This window comes from Syngnathus acus, chromosome 21, assembly GCF_901709675.1.
Source record: "Syngnathus acus chromosome 21, fSynAcu1.2, whole genome shotgun sequence".
NCBI classification, from domain to species: Eukaryota; Metazoa; Chordata; class Actinopteri; order Syngnathiformes; family Syngnathidae; genus Syngnathus; species Syngnathus acus.
In genome coordinates, this window is record NC_051105.1 from 13,743,713 (window position 1) to 13,767,379 (window position 23,667).

General features: G+C 43.7%; 1 protein-coding gene across 1 annotated transcript in view; it reads right to left on the reverse strand.

Moving 5' to 3' along the window:
* Positions 1–23,667, reverse strand: part of LOC119115099 (ribosomal RNA processing protein 1 homolog A-like) — a 60,022-nt gene that overhangs the window by 27,253 nt on the left and 9,102 nt on the right. The window contains exon 7 of the mRNA XM_037239286.1: positions 1,508–1,572. Coding sequence (XP_037095181.1) covers positions 1,508–1,572 — 65 coding nt within the window. The remainder of the gene's footprint in view (positions 1–1,507; positions 1,573–23,667) is intronic.

The following is a 23,667-nucleotide window of genomic DNA, read 5'->3' on the forward strand; positions in this document are numbered from 1 at the left end:
ATCTACGCTCCTACCCTCACCTATGGTCACGAGCTATGGGTCGAGACGGAAAGAACGAGATCCCGGATACAAGCGGCCGAAATGGGTTTCCTCCGCAGGGTGTCCGGGCTCTCCCTTAGAGTAGGTGAGAAGCTCGGTCATCCGGGAGAGACTCTGAGCAGAGCCGCTGCTCCTCCACGTTGAGAGGAGCCAGATATGGTGGCTCGGGCATCTCATCAGGGTGCCTCCTGGACGCCTCCCTGGGGAGGTGTTCCAGGCATGTCCCAATGGTAGGAGACCCCGGGGATGACCCAGGAAGCGCTGGAGAGATTATGTCTCTCAGCTGGCCTGGGAATGCCTTGGGATCCCCCGGGATGAGCTGGATGAAGCGGCTGGGGAGAGTGAAGTCTGGGAGTCCTTCCTAAAGCTGCTGCCCCCGCGACCCGACTCCGGATAAGCGGAAGAAGATGGACGGATGGATGATACAATACAATAAAGGTTCATAAAAGTCTTGTGTGGATTTGTCACAATATATTTTCTCTGCATCGTGGACTTTCACCTATCACGAGTGGCCGTGGAACCCATTATCCGCGAAAAAATGAGGAATTACTGTATTTGTATTACATTTTTGAATAATGCACCTGGCCTAGTTAGTTTTCTGATGTGCTTGACTTTTTTTCTTTTGAATTTCATTTATGAAGCACACGTCAACAAAAATGAGGATTTCAAATCTTCTCTTCTTGGCATATTCAACTCCCTTGTCATGCACTACAGTTTTGTAATCAAATTCAAGAAAATTCAAGAATTCAAGAAAATCAAATTCTTCATCTAGGAGTTATCAGATGCGAGATTAAATTGTGATTAATGTAAATAATTACAATCATTTAATTGGATTTTTTAGTCCCCTGACAGCACTATTTTTTTTTGTTTGATCAGTTAAAAAAAAAACATTTGACCATCACTCCAAAATGCTTTGTTATGGTGAGTAAGATTTTTTTACTTGACTTTTGACTTGCTTGAATAAAGTAATCACTTGACTTGCTTTTTGGTGACTTGATTTGACCTGCTTGCTTTATTTTTCCTCCCGTACCTTAATTGGGGCTTGCTTAGAACGTAAAGGCTACGACTTGAGACTGGCTTGTGACTTGCATGTACATGACTTACTCCACCTCTGGTGGGTACACAGATTTATTGTAACATTTGCCTTCCAATGTGAGAGCATTTACCAAAAACCGTGACCACACAACCAAGAATCAAACCCGCATTTACTGAATCGTTCCACCCCTAATATGTATTTGTGTAGATGTATACAATTTAGGGTCTTACGGGGTCTTACTGTATGGGAACCAAGGTTTAAGTGAATATTTGCAAAAAAAAAAATTAAAAGGCCAAAAGGTACTGAAATTTGATTTTTTTTTTTTCTCCAATAAAGTCATCAATCATCATGAAAATGGTGAAGAATTTTCATATCTTCTAATTTAACAACATTCCGACCGATAAAGGAAATGCAGCCAAGTGCTTGACTTACTCTTTGGTTTTGGTTGCTGTTTTGCAGAATGGCTCTATGAATCTCAGGTTCTGCTCAGCAGAGAGCTGTAGAAAAAAGGTGAAAAGACCCATGACAAGTTTAACAGTTATAGTCCCTCAAAATTTGTTGCAGAATCCTCGAAAACAGATGTGTCACTCAAATAAAAGGTCGATTATAGTATTACCATTATATTAGCATCAACAGTGTTTTGGAGTTCAAGAATGAATTTTATATCTATTTCTGAATCTATATCAAGGACAATAAAGAAAAAAAACAATTCTGTTAATAGGCCAGAATTAGCCAGAATGCTATTTTCCATTGGCCATCCCTAGACAGATGGTGTTAATATACGTATTTACAGACAGTACTATCAGGCTAAAAATTATATGTTTACATTAAAAAAAATACATCACTAAAAGGTACTAATAAGCTCAAATAAAACGTAGAGACATGACAGACGGTTAAACAAACAAATGTGGATATTTGACCTTGTTTCCCAGGTGAGTAATGTGTTTTTGTGTGATCGGACAACGATGTGAGCCACATTTGGTTCCTTATCTATTTTTTTTTTAATTTGTTTGAGTGGTTTCATAGTTGAGTAAACAGTAGGTATATTAGAAAAAGAGTGCATGTATATTTTTGCTGCCTGTGTGGACATCTGATGGCGAATGTCATCGCAATATTGGTGTATTTGCTGGACTTAGTGGCAAATATAGTTTAAGATGGATTTACGTAACTACAGACAGGAATGGTCAAGCAGGCTGTGATATGAAACAGAGTTATTGGGTTACTGAGACACCAGAGATAACATGAATATCATCACACATTTGGATCCACACATCGGCACGGACAGATGGAAAATCATTTATATAAAGTTAAAAATAATAGAGGTCCTGAAATTGAACCTTGAGTGGTAGTGCTGCTCAATTAATCAAATTTTAATCATGATTAAGATTTTTGGCTCCAGACGATCTCAAAATCCATATGATTGAGGAAAAACGATTTGGTGTTTCGGCGGCTCGGTGGCGCACTGGGTAGCACGTCCGCCTCACAGTACGGAGGGTGCGGGTTCGATTCCACCTCCGGCCCTCCCTGTGTGGAGTTTGCATGTTCTCCCCGTGTCCGCGTGGGTTTTCTCCGGGCCATCCGGTTTCCTCCCACATCCCCAAAAACATGCTTGGTAGGCTGATTGAGCGCTCCAAATTGCCCCTAGGTGTGAGTGCGTGTGCGGATGGTTGTTCGTCTCTGTGTGCCCTGCGATTGGCTGGCAACCGGTTCAGGGTGTCCCCCGCCTACTGCCCGATGACAGCTGGGATAGGCTCCAGCAAGCCCGCGACCCCCGTGGGGATACAGCGGTACAGAAAATGGATGGATGGATTTGGTGTTTCTGTTCTGACATGCATGCACAACTCAACCGGAGCTCCAGGCCATATTTAACAGGCAGTGTTGTACTTGAACGTGCTCAACGAACATCTGTTCGCGTTTCTCAAACGATCTCCTATAAAATGATCGGAACTGACTAAAGTTCGATCTAACGCATTGGTACTACTTACCTAGGTTTCCCTTCTATATCGATCCGTAGATTTACTCGAAACATTAACAGAGCAGCCTATTTTCACATGAAATAGCCTGGTACGTATAGCAGCTATCGTTATAGCATTAGCCATCCGCAAAGTCCCACGAGCCTCAGCTCGCAATCTCCCATGAGCCTCAGCAAAGTGTAAACAATCGCGTTTCTCAAACGATCTCCTATAAAATGATCGGAACTGACTAAAGTTTGATCTAACGCATTGGTACTACTTACCTATGTTTCCCTTCCATATCGATCCGTAGATTTACTCGAAACATTAACAGAGCAGCCTATTTTGACATGAAATAGCCTGGTACGTATAGCAGCTATCGTTATAGCATTAGCCATCCGCAAAGTCCCATGAGCCTCAGCTCGCAATCTCCCATGAGCCTCAGCAAAGTGTAAACAATCGCGTTTCTCAAACGATCTCCTATAAAATGATCGGAACTGACTAAAGTTCGATCTAACGCATTGGTACTACTTACCTATGTTTCCCTTCCATATCGATCCGTAGATTTACTCGAAACATTAACAGAGCAGCCTATTTTCACATGAAATAGCCTGGTACGTATAGCAGCTATCGTTATAGCATTAGCCATCCGCAAAGTCCCATGAGCCTCAGCTCGCAATCTCCCATGAGCCTCAGCAACGTGTAAACAATCGCGTTTCTCAAACGATCTCCTATAAAATGATCGGAACTGATTAAAGTTCGATCTAACGCATTGGTACTACTTACCTATGTTTCCCTTCCATATCGATCCGTAGATTTACTCGAAACATTAACAGAGCAGCCTATTTTGACATGAAATAGCCTGGTACGTATAGCAGCTATCGTTATAGCATTAGCCATCCGCAAAGCCCCATGAGCCTCAGCTCGCAATCTCCCATGAGCCTCAGCAAAGTGTAAACAATCGCGTTTCTCAAACGATCTCCTATAAAATGATCGGAACTGACTAAAGTTTGATCTAACACATTGGTACTGCTTACCTATGTTTCCCTTCCATATCAATCCGTAAATTTACTCGAAACATTAACGGAGCAGCCTATTTTGAAATGAAATAGCCTCGCGGGTACAACAGCTATTCGGTGACGAAGCGATGCGACCTTGTAATTTACTAGTCGTACTAAAACGTACTGAAACATTTTGGCAGAGCACTGTGTACAACCAGTATGGATCAACAAATTCATCAATTGATCCATATATAAGGCGCACTGGACTATAAGGCGCACTGTCGGCTTTTGAGAAAATATTTGGTTTTTAGGTGCGCCTTATAGTCCGGAAAATACGGTAATCGATTTTGAATCGATCCCATTAAAATTTGACATAATTGATTCATAGTCTAGTCAAGTTTATTTATTTATATACGTAGCCCTAAATCACAAGTACAGGGATGAGAATGGCAACCACGCAACCATGTCAAGTTGGTTCAGAGGAGCAAGTTAACATGGGCGGTATACACTAGGCATCAGATCAACTCGTACCCTCGCCGGGTAATTTGGTTTTGGCTATATTCAAGATAATTTGCCTTGGTTACAGTGACTGTACGATAGCATCGCGGTTAAGCCGCTGGCCAGTGAGCCATTCTTTATTACTTTACTTTGAATCTGCAGTCACGAAACACAAGATTGCGCACAACGCTTTACTCTAACGAGTGCAACTGGAGACGGGGAGCAAGATAACATGGGAGCAAGTTAACCTCTAACACCGCTTGTTTCTGAGAAACAAGCTCAGTGCTCCCACTAATTTTGGCCTGCTAGCAGCCTCCGCCAACGCGTCCCGGCTAGCCTGGCCAATGATGCTCTCAAGACGGGCAAGTTTGAGTGCTTCTTGCGGCCCGACACGCTAAGTATGCGCACGTACAACATCAACGCCATGAGCTTCTCGTTCGAAGAGCTGGTGTGGGAGCTGCGCAAGCACGTGGCTGAGCTGGAGGTCTTGTACAACGTGGACCCCGTCCGGCAGGCCATCGCCGACTCCTGGCTAGAGGACTTTGACGACTCCAAGGCCAAACGCGACTGGGTCTGGAAGCACGACTACGACCTGCACGAGCTGGTGGCCTGGTGCAGACCATGCTCAACTTCCTCAGCGGCGACACGCGCATGGTCCACGGCAACTAGCCACGCGGCGCCTGAGCTAGGCTAACGCAGCTTTTTGGACATTGTGTATAAGTAGGTCACGTTTTTTTATCCTGATTATATGTTGTAATTGTGTCTACCGGATGTGAGTGAATGCTGGCGCGACTTGCTGCCGCTGCTCTCCGGTCATTTTTTATGCTATTTTAAGTCTGTCCGGCGACCTTGAGTGCCTTGAAAGAAGCCTTGTAAATAAAATGTGTTATTATTATTAATTCAACGTAATGGTGAGTTTTATTTTTATGTGGTTTATACTTGTTTTTATGCCAGTCGTATCATTTTATTTCATCGTGTTTATATATAGTATATATATATTATAAACGTATTATTTATTTAATTTTATAAATGTATTTACTTATATAAAGGCCGGTCCACGAAAATATTTCTGACACGTAACCGGTCCGTGGCGCAAAAAAGGTTGGGGACCACTGATGTAATGTATTTAATTCAATTTAATAGTTAGGTTTACAGAGGCAAGACGATTTCCATAAGATGCCGTCGCGGGGGGCGGGCATCCTTACCCCCCCATATAAACATTTTCTCAACGGATTTACACGATTCACGAAAATGATACTTTCGCCGGGAAAAAATAAAACACGGAAATCCACGGATCCACGGAAAATTCTCATCCCTGCAAACAAGTCTCAAAGGGCTTCACATGTATAAAAATTGACAATTATTCTCAAACATCCCCTGATCTTAAACTCCCAGGAGGGCAAGGAAAAACTAAAAAAAAACCTGCTGGGGGGAAAATGAGAAACCTTAAGAAGAGACCACAGATGGGAGGATCCCCCTTCCAGGATGACCAGGCTGCAATGGATGCAGAGAGGGCACATAGAACACATAATATAAAACAATTCAAAGAAAAAGCGGATGTCCAATTCAAAGTGAAGAGCCGAAGGAGGTCCCTTCAATTGTCTTGGAAGTGTCTTCGAGGGTGGTAATCGACCGCAGTTCCCTTATCCTGATTGGCCAACGAGAAATCCAGACAGCCGTTATCAGTTTGTCACCTAACCCCCCTAGCTGGGGTGGGCGAAAACACAAACTTCAGCCGCATCAGCCACCACCGGTTAATTAAAGGCCATGGCATAAAAATGTGTCTCTTAATTTCAGTTCACTGTCAGTTCTGATATCTATCGGTAGGGCATTCCAAAGCTCTGGAGCCCGAATAGTAAATGCTCTAGACCTGGGGTCGGCAACCCAAAATGTTCAAAGACCCATATTGGCCCAAAAAAACCCCCATACCTGTCTGGAGCCGCAAAAAAGCCTTTAGCCTTTATCTAAAAAGATAGATTGTCAATATTTAAGCTGTATGCCTACTATTAAAGTAATTTAAAAAAAATAAAAGTGGTATCAATTCAATCATTTTTTCTTGCGGCCCATTAGAGTTCACGTACCTGCATAGCACAGCTGTCTGTCCGATAACGGTCACGTCACACGACTCATCACAGGCAATTGAGAAAGCTGGAGCTGAATTGATGTCCTTGATTTGCTGATCAGTGATATTGTTTGCCATTTTAATTACCCTTTCCTTCACTGTTTTTGCGGAGAGAGGCATGTCTTTAATTTTCTGAATGATCTCCGTTTTGTTTTTAAAGTCCGAAAATAGGCACACTAATATGTTGATGAATTAATCCTTCATGTACTCGCCATTGGTGAATGGTTTTTCACGCTTTATTATCTCCCGGGCTGCAACAAAACTTGCAGCAGTAGTAGAGTTTGGAGATGCAATCCACTTGAAATGTTTTTTATGGTCCTCAAATTTCTCCACCAGCACTGCAATTGCACCTTTCCTCTCAGTTCCAACTGGGTGATCGGCGGCAAATTTAGCATGCTTTAGCTGAAAATGCCGCTCCAAATTGCTCTTCTTGTTATTTGTCAACTTCTCATTGCAAATCAAACATGCAGGCAATGAAGGCAGATAGTTCAGTCCATTCTTTCTTAAACCCTCTGTTCTCATCAGCAATCTTTCTTTTTTTGCCTTTTGAATCCATGGCCCATCACTCACACACATTATTAACAACTTGCCTGTGCTGTGACTCAGGCTATGACGCAATTTTGCTATTTGGCGCCATTCTGAAATTCTGTATTTTTAATATATTTACAACTACATACATTTTTACATCATAAAAATTTTTGTGTCATGATTACCTTCTAAAAATTATGTTTAAAAAAAAAAAAAAAAAAACATCTTTTTCCATTTTCACGCATTTTTGCAAAAGCTCCAGGGAGCCGCTAGGGGAGTGCTAAAGATGGAGCCGCGGGTTGGCGACCCCTGCTCTAGACCCTGCAGACTTCTTTTTGGCCCTCGGGGTCAGAAAAAGACTAACGTTTTGCGAGCGGAGGTTACGGGACGGAACGTAAGGAACAACTAGGTCGACGAGATACCAAGTGCTAAGCCATGCAGTGATTTATAGGTTAATAGAAGAACCTTGAAGTCAAATCTTAAATGGACCGGGAGCCAATGTAAGTTGGCTCATACTGGGGTAATGTGATCAAATTTTCTCATCCGCGTGAGCAGTCTTGCCGCAGCATTTTGTACGAACTGTGGACTTTTAAAACTGGATTTAGGAAGACCAGAGCATAATGCGTTAGTCGTCAAGGCACGACGTAATCTCGCTCGTTCATGTCTGTTATTGGTGTTGGATTTTGTCGAATAAATTTCCCCCAAAATGCGACATACTCCGGAGCGACTTATATGGTTTTTTTTCACGTTATTGTGCATTTTATGGCTAATGAGACATATTCCGGAGCGACTTTTAGTCCGAAAAATACGGTAGTTTCCGCATCACAAGTCGAAAGAATCGGATGAATCTTAGAAATAATACGGAGGTGAAAAAAACCCGCAGTTCTTATGTTCTTAATGTGTTTTTGAAAGGAGAATGTTCGGTCAAATATAACCCTAAGATTAGTTACAGTATCACTTTGAGTGATAGTACATTTATCCATATTTAGAGTGATGATAACGAGCAGGACCAGTTATCAACATCTCAGTTTTATCTGGGTTAAGACGTAGGAAATTAAGAGACATCTGTTAGGGTTGATAGATTAGTTTGATTCGATGATTATGTTGGAATGTAACCTGTAATAATTAACCAAACTTGTCCTGTCTTAAAGTAGTAGAACAAAGTGCTAAGATCCTTTGAAGTGATTGACCAACTGCAGAGGAAGCAATCCAAGTTGTTCTGTTTACACAACATCGTAAAACACCCCCTGCTATGATTTGACCTGAGGCCAGAGGTTTCAACCCCATCCTGTCCACTCTCACCCCCACCCTGCTTCTCTCAATAAATATGCTCTTGCAAGAATCCAAAGTCAGACTTGGTTCGATGATCGCTGTATGCACAGTGACGAACGAGCTCTCCACTTGCAAGTGTTAAAAAGGCATACCGTTTTTTCCCATGTATAATGCGCAAAATTTAACTAATTTATTGTCCTAAAATCTGGGGTGCGCATTATACATGGGTACAATTTATTTTATTTTATTTTAATCCGGATATCATACGGAGGCCGCCATTACAGATGCGCTTTCTTCTCTGCTGTTCACTTCAAACACGCTCCATACGAACACAATGCTCTCGTATCAGACGCTTGCTCGATCACCTGCTCGTTTGCTGTCACAATGTACCCTACACAAATCCGAAACATTTCTTCGCTATTGAGTTTGCTAGCGCATGCGCAGTGATACTGACCGGCAGAATAACATCCGGTTGTTCCCAAAGATGATCTTTTTTCTGAAATAATTTTACGTTTACGGACTTAAGTAGGAGTCAAAATTTGGGTGCGTATTATACATGGGTACAGGCTTTTTTCCAGCATCGACATGCCATTTTTAGGGTGCGTATTATACATGGGGGCGCATTATACATGGAAAAAAACGGTACTATCTCCCGTGTGGTTCTTGCAAAATAAGTTAGAGTGGGAACACTTAAGTTAAAATTTGCAAATCAAGTGGTAAAGAAATACAACTTGCTTTAAAAGATAAATAAAGAATTAGAATGTGCTGTCCTCACGTGCGTGGGCGGGACCGGCTTCATGATCGGCTGCAGGAACTGGCCAGCCTGTGACGAATCATAGGTGCCGGGCCCCTACCCCTCGCGCGCGAGAGCTCTGCATGTGTGTGCGTATGTGTTAAAATTATGAAATTGGCTAAACTTTTAGTGCAAAGAAATTTGCTAGACTGTGGTCTATCCAATTTGCACCGCAAAACAGAAACAATTTTGAAAAATAAAAGAGAAAAAGAAAGAAATCTGTGGGCAGAAACTGGTTCACACTAGTGCTTAGTAGTGTCTCACCTTGAAGACAAATTCGAAAGACAGAGAAAACATGTTTTCAGGAATTGGATGAAGCAAAATTGGGAATTTAAGACATTGCAATGCTTGATTTAATGGGAATAATTGATTGGTTGTGTTACAAGATTATACAAACTTCTACATGTGAGTTAGATCCGAGAGATTGAGTACTTTAAATTTAAAAACAAGGAAAAAAATTCTGATTAATTTGCCAGCAGCTTTTTGTGTTGTTTTTTTTGGATTGGTGGATTGTTCTATTAGGAACCTTGAGTTGAGAATAATATATGAATGTTGTGTGGAGAGCGTGGATAAATTGGGACCAATGTGATCGAAAGACTCCTTTTTGGAGACTGTGTGTGATATGCAAATGAGCAAGGATGAATGATTGCCTGAATGAAAGGATAATACAGGTTGAATGGTTGAAGTTGTTGGAGACTACTATGGAAAATTAGGAGAAAACCTTTGAAGAAAGAGTGATTTTGAGTAAGTTAAATGCTAAGAAAAAAAAAGTTGCTTTTGGATTGATAACTAGAGACAAAAAACTGGAGAACCAGTAACACATGCAGAAGATGTGTGAACTGGGAAACTGAGAAACGTTTTGGAAAGAAAGTCAAATTAAATTATGATAGAATCATATGTAGTAAAGAACACATGCTCCCAAAAAGTTTGTCAAGGTGTGAGGCATTGGCGTCGCCAAGCCTCAGAAGGAGGGAGGGAGTAGGACAGATAGTGAAAGATAGTAATAATACAACACTTTACGACATATGGATTCTCTAATACATTTGGCGTCATACCATTAGGTTAAAATTTTCTCAAGCTTTTCAAACTTGCTTGAAGCAATCGGAAGATGATTGAAAAGTGACTAAAGAAGCTATGAGGAAGTGGTGTAGCTGTTGGAAGGGCACGCGCTTATGCGCTTCCCTGACTAATCAACATTTGTTTAACTGATAAGAAAAGGAACCATCTGCTAGAGGACTTACGGTCCATTCCTCCAGTAACCAAGATCAGAGAATCTCCTTTAAAACAGGAGGCAGTAAATGGGATATCCCCTGTCATAAATGGTCTTCGGTCAGGAGGAATCATTAGGAAGTGTTCAAACTCTTCTCGCAAACACTCCTATTTGCCCAGTTCAAAAGGACAATAAAATTGACTAGTGAATGATACAAGATTTGCAAAAAGCAGACGAAGAACAGTCCTTGGCAGATAGCATGATCAGCGCACTCAAACTGAAAGATGTGTCAAATGCAAATTTACTGCTGCCTGATCTTTCTTCTCCGCAGGTCAACAACCGCTCCAAGCCGGGAGACTGGGACGACATGAAGGTCGTCAAAAAGGACAAACTGGGCCAGCCATGGTGGGAGGGGCCATTCCAAGTCTTGCTGACTACCCCCACTGCACTGAACATTGCTGGAAGGCCCAGCTGGATTCACCTCACCCACTGGAAGTTACAGAGTGCTGGACCCCATTTTCAGAGTGGTGGGGAAGTCTGACTACAAAGGGGCCTCATCGTTTAGGGTGGGGCGTCTCAATGTTGGTGAAGAATCCGTCGATCCCCACTCTGACTAGGCAATGGGAAATATCGGTCTCTCTGCCATCCTAGTAGCAACGGGGCTCCACATGCCAGGTGGATCCTCTGCTGCGTTGTGGTTGAAGCGTGCTATGGTCTATGGCAGGGGTCACCAACTCCGGTCCTCAAGGGCGCCAATCCAGCCTGTTTTAGGTGCAGCCCTACAATTTGCCCTGATTATTTGAATCAGGTGTGTTGTTGTAGGGCTGCACCTAAAACAGGCTGGATTGGCGCCCTTGAGGACCGGAGTTGGTGACCCCTGGTCTATGGGCTCATCCGAAAAGGCCAATTGACAATGTTAACCATGGAAAAAGATGGTCACATGATGAGATTTTTTGAGGACTGATCCTGGTACCCAAGATGCCCATACGAAACAAACACTTGGTATCAGAATGTAAAGTTCACTGTGAGATCCCACACACCGGAGGGATGCTATGTGTGTTCCAAACTCACCCCCTTCCTCCACGCAAGTTCACCTGGAGGCCAGAACAATGACTGTCACTGAAGCGAAATGCATGACCTCTGTGGGAGAGGTTGGATTTCAACACCGTGCTGTCATAGTCAGTGATTCTACCCCTACCGCCCTGGACTCACAGAAAGGAACCTGTGATCGAACTCTTTTGGATTAATCTCAATGTGACTGTTGAAAGACGATAGATGCCACAAGTGGCCTAAACAAAAAGGCTACCTGGAATGGACTACAAGTGTTTCATCCAAGAAAATGAAACCCACGAATGCATTAACGACTGCTCTCCAGGAGGAAACTGGATGGGAGCTTTGGACATCACCATTGAGTGCCAGGATGGGAGAGCCATTTCAAGGCGTAAGGGCTCTCCTACCAACATGGCTGCACCATCGGACGGGACCTACTTCATTCAGAATGGCTCGTGGCTTTGTGGTCACAAGAGTTGTCCGATGTTGCCCGCCAACTGGACACGGGTGTGTGCACCAGTGTGGGGGACCGACCACACCTACAGGATACAACATCATCAGCTGACGACAGCACACAACTCTTCTGGACGTCGACGCAGGGCTGTTGCAGCCTTTGAACCACATTACCCCGTCCGTCATTACCCCATCTGGGGTGCGAATGTCCCTGACAGCCACAAAGTGTGGTCCGTCGGAGACAAAGTCATTCATGCGCTTTTTCCTTGGATCGGAGTTGGAAAACAATCACTCTTCATCGAGACACTGAACTATCGTTTCCAATCTTTTCTGAATCTCTCTCGCTGCAAGTCAATGATGGACAAAACAGAGAAATTCAGGCTATTGGACTAGTGGTCTTGCAAAACAGGATGGTTCTGGACTTGCAGAGCAAGGTGGCGTTTGCCACATCATTGGGACTTCCTGTTGCACATACGTACATTCCAGGAGTTAATGACACTCACATCAACGACGCTGTGAACTCACTGAAGAACTTACAGCAGGCCATGTCAAAAGACAAAGTCCCACATCAATGGGATTTCTTTTCATGACTATTCTTCGGGGCCTGGTGGCAACTGCTGTTGAAACTTGTGACTCCTATGCTTGTTGTGCTGGTATTGTTGTGCTCGTTTACGACCTGTGTTATCTCATGTTTGAAGTCAGCTGTATCAAGATCTGTGTCTTCTACCGTAGCTGAAGTGCGAATGCAACATCTCAGGCATGTTGAATGTGATGATTTTAATGCGCTGCGGACAGAAGATTGCGATAGTGTTGATTAGCTGAACGTTTTTCACGGAAACTTGATAATCTGACCGGCGGAATGCCTCGCAAGTGATGATTACGTTGATGTACTGTTTCTGTGTTTTTGTTTTTATTTTTCTATCTCCGTTATATTTTCTTGCTTATGTTTGTTAATCGGGGTGACATAATCATATGATAAACAGGAGGGATATGTTAGGGTTGATAGATTAGTTTGATCCTATGATTATGTTGGAATGTAACCTGTAATAATTAACCTATCTTGTACTGTCTTAACAAAAGTAGTAGAACAAAGTGCTAAGATCTTTTGAGCTGATTGACCAGCTGCAGAGGAAGCAATCAAAGTTGTTCTGTTTACACAACGTCGTAAAAGACCCCCTGCTTTGACCAGAGGCCAGGGGCTTCAACCCCATCCTGTCCACTCTCACCTCCACTCTCACCCCCCCTGTTTCTCTCAATAAAAATGCTCTTGCAAGACGCCTGAGTCAGACCTCATTCGATCATCGCTGTATGCACAGCGACGAATGACTCTCCACTTGCAAGTGTTTAAAAGGGCATACTGTCTCCCATGTGGTTCTTGCAAAATAAGTTAGAGTGAGCACCACTCTAACACTGTTGACTAGACTAATTGCAAGCCAGCTCCCTAAGATTAGCTTCTATGTCAGGTTCTCTGGCTCCAGGGATACACATTACTGTGGCTGGATTTTTAGGCGTGAAGTTTCGATTAATGGAGTAAATAATATGACCAAAGTGCGAGCGCCAGTAGACTGAGATGGCTTGGGATGGCTATGCGTCTTAACTACGTGCTTAACTTACGTGTCCAATGATCGATGGTAGACAGACAGCGATGAAGCCTCCGCTAAGAGCCGACCAATGACGTGGTTGAAATGGCAGGGATTGACTGTCCGCGATTTACAAAGAACAGTAAACTCCAAAAAGTGGAGTAAAAAACGTAAAAAGCAAGTGAGGAAAAATCTAGAAAATAATGTAAAATGTAGGTCGTCTCTTCAGTGACACTGCGGCTAGGGCATTAAATCGATAATTGTAATACACCCATGGTGCACACTGGAGAAAAACCTTTCAGCAGTCTCATGTGTGATAACGTAATGCGTGAAGACAATCAAGTGCGAATTCACAAAATGGCGGAGGCAGGTAAAACACCACTCAGCAAGTCGTCCCAGCTGAAGTCTGATGTTTGGATAAATTTCGCATTTCAAACAACAAAGGACAATGATCAGGATAGATCCAAGGTGGTGTGCAAGATATGCGGAGCTCAGTTATTGGAGTAATATTACCAACTTCAGAACCCACTTGACAAGGTACCACACTAGTACGTTGACGTCCGACAACAAGCCGCTAGGGGCAAAACAAAAGAAATTGAGGGACGTTACCATCCGAGTCTCCACGGGCCATAAAGGTAAAGGCTATTGCAAATTTTATTTGCAAAATCCATTGCACTGTTGAGATAAGACAGTTTTGTTTCCAGTCAAAGTGTGAACTGTCAAATTTAAAAAAGTAACAGAATTTGCCTTGAGATTAATTTACCTTTTAGATTTGTGTTATTATTTTACTGGCCGTGGAACAGTGGACAAGCTCTACACCCTCGGCAGGATCCTCGAGGGGGCATGGGAGTTCGCCCAACCAGTCCACATGTGTTTTGTGGACTTGGAGAAGGCGTTCGACCGTGTCCCTCGGGAGGTTCTGTGGAGGGTGCTTCGGGAGTACGGGGTGTCGAGCCAACTGATAAGGGCGGTTCGGTCCCTGTATCACCGATGCCAGAGTTTGGTCCGCATTTCCGGCAGTAAGTCGGATTCGTTCCCAGTGAGGGTTGGACTCCGCCAAGGCTGCCCTTTGTCAGCGATTCTGTTCATAATTTTTATGGACAGAATTTCTAGGCGCAGCCAAGGCGTTGAGGGTGTCCGGTTTGGGGACCTCAGCATCGAGTCTCTGCTTTTTGCAGACGACGTGGTGCTGTTGGATTCTTCAAGCCGTGATCTCCAGCTCTCACTGGAGCGGTTCGCAGCAGAGTGTGAAGCGGTCAGGATGAGGGTCAGCACCTCCAAATCAGAGTCCATGGTCCATTGTCCTCGGTCGGAAAAGGGTGGAATGCCTTCTCCGGATCGGGGATGAGACTGTACCGGTCTGTCGTGGTGAAGAGCGAGCTGAGCCAAAACGCAAAGCTCTAGATTTAACGGTCGATCTATGCTCCTACCCTCACCTATGGTCATGTATGGTCACGAGTTATGGGTCGTGACCGAAAGAACGAGATCCAGGATACAAGCGGCCGAAATGAGTTTCCTCCTTAGGGTGTCCGGGCTCTCCCTTAGAGATAAGGTGAGAAGCTCAGTCATCCGGGAGAGAATCGGAGTAGAGCCGCTGCTCCTCCACGTTGAGAGGAGCCAGATGAGGTGGCTCGGGGATCTCATCAGGATGCCTCCTGGACGCCTCCCTGGGGAGGTGTTCCAGGCATGTCCCGCCGGTAGGAGACCCCGGGGACGACCCAGGACGCGCTGGAGAGACTATGTCTCTCAGCTGGCCTGGGAACGCCTTGGGATCCCCCGGGATGAGCTGGATGAAGTGGCTGCGGAGAGGGAAGTCTGGGAGTCCCTCCTAAAGCTGCTGCCCCCGCGACCCGACCCCGGATAAGCGGAAGAAGATGGACGGATGTTAATATTATTTTTCACTTCAACAATGCAATTTGCAGTACATTTTCAATTGCACTGCTGAGATAAGACAGTTTTGTTTACAGTCAAAGTGTGAACAGTCAAATTTACAAAAGTAACAAGATTGGCCTTGAGATATAAATTTAACTTTTAGTTTTGTTGATAATACTTTGCACTGAAACAATGCCTTTATACAATTTGTTGTTAATGTACAGTCACTTGCACTTTTCAGACTGAAACCTTTTTTTACAGTTAATGTGAACTGTCAAGTTTAATTCAAGTTTTCACCTGAAACCTGACGAGTAAAATTTGTCGTGTATTTTTCAACAAAGGTGAGCTATTTTCATTATTTAAGAGCAGACTGAATCGATTCCACTCGAATCTAATTGAATCGAACAGCAATTAATCAATTTAGAGCCTTCAGAATGGAAATCAAATCGATTTAGGAAAATAGCCATGATACCCAGCCCTACTGCATAGGTTGAACAGCATAGGATTGTTGTTTTTTAAATGACCTTTTAATTTGGTTTGCGACCAGTTTTTCAGGAATACAGTCAAACCTCGGTTTTTCGAACGTCCCGGTTCTCGAACAAATCGGAATTTGGAACGAAATATTCGAGATTTTTTGCTTTGGTTGTCGAACAAAATTCGGAGGTCGAACCTCGCGAGATGAGCCGAAGGACCCGAGAAAGCCCGACCCGCGCGGCCCGGATGCCGACTGACTCCGCTCGTTATTGTATTTCGTTACTTTGAGGATTGTATAACCCTAATCATGCCTCCAAAGAAAGCTAGCGGGAGCAGAACAGCTATCCTAAAACTTAAAGACACTCTTAAAGCAATGCGACAGTGAGCGCCCAGCTCGCTGCGGTTGCGCGATTGGACCAAATTAAGCTCCCTGTGTTGGGAAAAATATACTTTTTATCATTGGATTCTATGTATCTACTCGTGTGCAAGTCTTCTACAGGATGTGACAGTTTGACCTCGTGATGTTGACTTGGAAGCAGATGGCTGGCTAAGGAGCGCATGTTTGGAGTCACGAGCCGCGCTATACAATAAGCCCCATTTCTATTTTTCTTAACAGGACATGAGGTTGTCGTGCGATAGCTGAAGCAGACAAAGTCCTATTTAAGTGGAGGTCATGAGAACGCCACAGGCGTATCCGTCCCATAGGCATTAGGACTACGTCTTTCTCCTAGCTAAAGTCATGAGCTGACCATACCGCTTCTGTCCGAGATAGTATCTTGTTGTGCTGTGGAATGTCCTTCCTGTCTAAAGAAGCTATGCATTCATGTACACTTGCCCCATTGTTTGTTCCTCAATAAAAGGCACGACCAAACTGAAGGAAGGGCGCAGATCTCAGCCACACTTGCTGTGTGAGTCTGGATTGTGCCCATCTGCAGATGATCGCTTGCCATCGAAGACATATCCTGCCTCTGTGAGATTCTTTTCAGACAAATGTTGTGAACCCAACATTTTTGGGGGCTCGTCCGGGATTCCTGAAAATCTGCTCGCTGATCCGAGGAGTGTTGAAGACGCCGAATCCGTGCACGGCAGGAGTCAAAGGACGCCTGAAGGAAAGCCCTGGGGAGCGACGTACATCCACCAGGCCGGCCCAGTTCAGCACCTCTCGGCGGCGACGATTGACGGAATCTTCAAGAGAAATCTTTCACAGACTCGGTGAGACCTCTTCGTTGGCTGCGTGGTTGGGGTATTTTAGTCCCAAAAAAAGGGTACCCGGGTAAGGACGGCGGAGTCCTTGTTGTGAATTCCAAGTAATAGGAATTCGGTCTACAGATGGAACTTGTAGACGTAAATACACCTCGTTGTGTTAAGAAAATTCCGCGGTGTGAATGTGTGTGTGAATGGTAGCACGTATGTGCTGCATGTAATATAGTGGGAAGAAATAACGAATTTCTGTGGAAGCACAGGCAAGATTCCTCACCAGGAAACCTGGTCGAAGCAGGAATTACCACAGAAAGTCGTTATCCCACTAAAGAAACATTCCAACTTTAGAAATCCCTAGGATTTGACAGTTGGACTAAATTGATTAAAATGGGGGGCCGTCAAAGTGTTACTGACAAGGTATCAGGAGATGAGAAGTATATGTTAAATAAGTTTCCAGACAGTATCGAATGGTTGACAAAATGGAACAAAAAGTATGGTGTGACTGGTCACCTTAAAGTAGATCAGTGGAAAAATGTAGTTGCCAAACTTGAGGCTAGTGTGATTATGAAAAAAAGGAAAGAAAAAAGAAAAAAAGGAAAAAGAATTGCAGTGTGCAAAATTATGGTTAAAAGAGGCTGAAAACCGACGCAGAGCTGGACTAAAAGCTAGAGAGGACCGAAAAGCACAACAAAATAAAATGACTGGTACAATTTGTTTTGTCAAACCAGAGGACAATGAAGGACAAGGACGACTAAGACAGAGACAAAATGACGCGGCACCACATGGACTTGACGGAATGAATGAAGAAGCAGTTCAAGCACAACCTGAGCGTTCCAGTCTGTATCCCACTAGGGAATTACAGGCCGCAGCTAGAGCTGAAGCTAGTGTGCCCCCACCTTATTCTCCGGTTTCTCAGCACACTAGACAAAAGACAGGACGAAGGACAGTCCAGCCGCAGGCTGTCCCAGACAAAATGACTGAACTAACACGTGACAAATACTCAGATGAGGAAGGTGACAACCCGATAATGGGCAATTATCCCATGATTCAGGTCCCTAATCCAAATGCCGACGGACCTAATAATCAACACATGTATGTATTTCGACCTTGGTCAAACAGAGAGTGCAGAGAAGCTGTTGAGGGAATCCCCGATCCACAAGAGGATGTAGAGTCCTGGATCAGAGACATGGAAGGAGTAATACACTCATATAGATTAAATGGTAGGGAGGCAGGAGAAGCCTTCCAGTGCTCCGTCCCTCGTTTATGGGGAAGAGTGAGGGGAGATTACACAGGTAGAACTAATCAAGGGGAATTTTCCAATACCAAATGATGGACAATTAAGAGGTCCTTATTTGGCTCAATTAAACGCTTTATGGGACAGATGTAGAACAACATTTAGGAGAAGAGCTGATTATGGACGTCTGGCAGGGATAAAACAAAAATTGGGTGAAGATGTTGATGACTTTAGAGTGAGATTTGAAAAAGGAATTTAGAGTCACAGTGGAATCCCTGTAGACGACCAGACGCAGGGCCCCTACCAACAACAATTAAAAATGCCCTTTTAAATGGAATGGAACCCAAAATCAGTGAATGGATTCGAAAACACAATGTAGAGGTAGACACAGCCAGTGTTACTACCGTAATGCAATGGGCTAGACATCGCCGCTAAAATTGTAAAGAAACCTAAAACTCCCACAGGGTCAGCCGGAGTTTTTTGGCAGACTCGGACTGCGTGGAAGAATCAGAATTCTTCTATCAGAACCACCTGCCCTATCGAGGCAGAGGTGGACGCAGAGGAAATTTCAGGGGGGAGAGGTCGAGGATCAGCATCCAAAAATCCTCCCCACTGGTCTGGTGACCCCAATGCCTGCTGGCATTGTGGAGAAAAAGGCCACTGGTCCAAAGAATGTCCTAAAAAGAAAAAAGGACCGCGGCCAGAACAGAGCACATGACTAGATGAGGAGGACAAGCATGATCTCTTGGATGTTTTTACAGCAGTCGAATCATTGAGTCACTTAAAAGAAAAACCATTCATAGATTTGATTGTTAATGAACAAAAGTAACCTTTTTGTGTGATTCTGGCGCCTGCACATCAGTTTTAAGACACAAAGTTAAAGGCCTGACCACTGGAAAGCAGTCAATTTGGGTCAAAACAGCTAATGGTCAGACATACCTGGAACACATGACACTACCACTAAATGTTAAAGATCCAGAAACAGGCAGTGTGATTTCAGCACCAGTCGTCTACTCACCTCACTGTCCTGTAAATCTCCTAGGAAGAGACTTAATGTCAGCCCTAGGCATAGCTGTGTTCCCGCTAAAAGAAGGGATGACAGCGGCCAGAGTGCCACACCTCTTACTCACAGAGGGAGATGAAGCCGTTTACTATTCACTTGATTTCCCACACTCCCTCTGTGACAGAGAAACGGCAGATCTGATCAAATTTGCAAAATCCACCATTTCTGATTTACAAGACGAAATGCAGTACACCAAATTACATGTCACAATGAAAGTTTCACCATGTTCAGATGTTGAATATAGTGAGGAGTTTCTAAACAAGCCCTCCGTTCCAGTGTCCATTGACTATATATATTCTGATCACAGATTATTTGCAGGTGCCACAGTAATCTTACCTACAAATCTAAAAAACATGTATAGAGGAGGATCAGTGCCTCACGTGTCACTTTTGAAACCAGAACATATTCAGTGGAAAGACACAGGTCCGAAGCTAAAAATAGCTGGTGCAGCAACTGATTATAAGCCTTGTGAAACAGGATGGGAAGCTCCAAGTTGCGAGTACAGCCCGAGCTGTGACATGTACAGACATAAATTTTGCATGTTATTCACAGCTACTCCAAAAATCCATGCCCTAGAATGACAGACAGCAACTATTGCATTTTCGGAGGAGGATGAAAAAGATTTGAAGAGTGTAGATCCTGTTGTGTGGGCCACAGGCCCAACAGATGTTGGTCTGATTACAGCCATTCCACCTGTGGAAATTAAACCACTATCTTCTTACAGACCCAGAGTAAGACAGTACCCTTTGAAGCCTGAAGCTTCTATAGGCATTGAACCAGTCATTAAAGATCTATTAAACGCAGGAATAATTAGGAAATGTAATGACTCTCCATGTAATACACCTATATTCCCAGTTCAAAAAGCAGAAGCATCAAAATGGAGAATGATCCAGGATTTGAGAGCTGTAAATGATGCAGTGCAGACCAGGGCACCAAATGTTCCTGATCCACACACATTACTAAATTCATTGCAGCCAAATAGGACTCATTTCACCGTGATTGATTTGAGTAATGCATTTTTCTCTATTCCTGTAGCTGATGATTCTCAGTATTGGTTCGCATTCACATACAAGGGTCAGGGGTACACCTACACCAGATTACCACAAGGTTTTACCGACAGCCCAACCATTTTCACACAGGCTATCATGAACTGTATGGCTGGTTTCACACCTTCATCTGAGAGTCAAGTTTTGGTCTACGTTGATGATATTTTAATTGCTTCAGAAACAAAGGAAGCATGCAGACGTGATTCCCTCCTCCTTCTGCACCTAGGCCAGACAGGAAATAAAGTCAGTAAACAGAAGTTACAATGGGTAAAACCAGAAGTGAATTATCTTGGTCACACACTCTCAGCAAGGGGAAGAGCAGTACAACAGGGCAGGAAACAGGCTATATTAGACACACCACGACCTGTCACAAAGAAACAACTTATGTCTTTCTTAGGACTATGTAATTACTGCAGAGCCTGGGTTCCACTCTATGCCGAGATGGCTCAACCATTGATAGAGGTAGCTCATGGACAGCCATTAGCACTCAAAGATAAAATCACGTGGACACCAGAAGCAGAAGAAGCATTCACAAAATTGAAATTGGCATTGGTTCAAACAGCAAATTTGATCCTACCTGACTACAGCAAAAGGTTTATGCAAACAGTGGACTGTAAAGATGGGTTTATGACATCAGTACTGACTCAACAACATGGCATGAAATGGCTACCAATAGCTTTCTATTCCAAAAGACTTGACCCTGTAGCTAGAGCTTTGCCACCATGTGTTCAAGCTATATGTGCTGCTGCGATGGCAGTAGAATCGTCAGCAGATGTCATCTTGTTCCATCCCACAGACCTGTTTGTACCACATGCTGTTGATGTGTTGTTACTTCAAAGTAAAATGAATATGCTGTCTCCAGCCAGACATTTGTCTTATACAGCTCTGTTACTGTCACAGCCACACATAACCATTAAACGCTGCACTGTATTAAATCCAGCGACTTTACTCCCTACACCAAATGATGGAATACCTCATAATTGTGTAGAGGAAACTGAACAACTGCAGCTACCCAGAGCAGATTTGTCAGACACACCACTCACCACAGGTAAAACGTGGTTTGTAGATGGGTCTTGCTCAAGAACACCAATAGGGAAAACGCAGACAGGTTATGCTGTGGTGGAAAACCCAGATACAGTAATAGAAGCAGCAACTCTTCCTTCGCATTTCTCAGCCCAAGCAGCTGAAATCATTGCGCTGACTAGAGCATGTACTCTAGCAGATGGACAAGACCTAACTGTATACACAGACAGCCAGTATGCATTTTCAACAGTTTTTTACTTTGCAAAACAATGGGAAAGGCGTGGAATGATAACTTCAACAGGAAAGCAAATAACACATGCACAACTTCTAATCCAGCTCCTCCAGGCAGTAATGTTGCCCACGAAGCTTGCAATTTGCAAATGTGAGGCACACACACGGAGGAAAGACTTGGTGTCACTAGGCAATGCCTTAGCAGATAAAATAGCAAAGGAAGCTGCTATAGGAAAATACGGAACCTCAGACCTATTTCTGAGATTGCCGTCAGAAAAGGAGGGACTAATAAATACACAGATCTTGCATGATATGCAACATTCAGCCCCTAAACAAGAACAGAAAATGTGGATTGCTAAAGGTGCACAACTGACAGACAAAGACATATACATTGTAAATAATAAGCCTGTTCTCCCTAAATCCCTTTTTAAGGCAGCTGCAGTTTCGACACACGGTAGTTCTCATGTGTCGACAGGGGGGATGCAGGAGCTAATATCACAACACTTTACAACATATGGTTTCAATTTGTACTCAAAACTTTTTTGTAGAGCGTGTGAAGTCTGTATAAAAAATAATCCACAAGGGAATGTAAGACCAAAGAGAGGAAAATTCCCAGAACCAGCATATCCGTTCCAAATGTTGCATATGGACTTCATAGAACTAAACAGGTGTGGACTGTACAAATACTGTTTAGTCCTAATAGATGCCTTTTCAAGGTGGACAGAAATAATCCCAGCAAAGAATGCAGATGCTATAACAGTAGCAAAGGCTATCTGCAAGACCATCATTCCCAGTTATGGTATCCCAGAGACCATTTACAGCGACAACGGACCACATTTTGTCAATTCAGTCATTCACAAAATGGCTGAACATTTGCAGATTACATTGAAAAATCATTGTTCCTATCATCCATCGAGCGCTGGCCTTGTTGAACGGACAAATGGAACAATTAAAAATAGATTAACCAAATGCATGGCAGAAACAGGAAGACCATGGCCCGAATGTCTAGATTTGGTAAAACTCTATATGAGGATTACGCCCTGTAGCAAGGGTTTAACCCCTTATGAGATCATTCATGGCAGAGCATACAGGCTCCCTCTGTTCTCACATGATTTAGACAAAGCCGCAGAAGAGCTAACTCTAGCCGACTACATGATCAAAACCATGCAAATGAAAGAAGTCTCAAATGCAAATTTACTGCCCTCCACTCCTTTATCTCCACAGGATGACTCAGCGAAACCAGGTGACTGGGTCTTCATCAAAGTAATCAAAAGAAAGACGTGGTCTTCACCCCGGTGGGAGGGACCATTCCAAGTCCTACTCGCCACACCCACCGCTGTCAAGATTGCAGAAAGACCCAGCTGGATACATCTCAGCCACTGTAAGCTGCAGAGAGTGCTTGGCTCCTAGGCCTCGGTCAGGGCGAAGTCTGGCTACAAAGGGGGGTGCCAATTATAGTTTGGCATCAGTCTCAAACCGGTGAAGAACTAAGAACCCTGACCATTTAGCTCCCTAGGGGTTCAGGTGGCTCTGTGGAACTGAACGGAAAATGGCACTCAGAGGAGTGCTTGTCTGTGCTGTGGCTGTAGCATGCTTGCCAATGACATGGAGTGTCCAGGGTCCCCAAGGGGAAAGTGGAACTTCCGCTCGAATCAAGAGAATGACGACCGAACTGTTGACAAAGTATATAAAGATAAACCCAGATATACCCCATGCAGACAACATGTGGTACCAGTATGTATCCATGTTGGCCGAAACATACAATCAAACTAAATGTTATGTATGTTCCATAATGCCACGATCAAGTCAACAACCTGTCCTACATGCCCGACCCATGCCAGAGAAAAATGCATGGTGTTTCGCAATACTAAGGGCTTTTGGGTTTAATCCCCTCAAAGGACTCAGACGGTCGGAAAGTAATGAGGCACAACTAGCCGCCCATCCCTGTTACAACATCTCAAGGCCATTCACAGTAGTGTCAAGAAGTTCT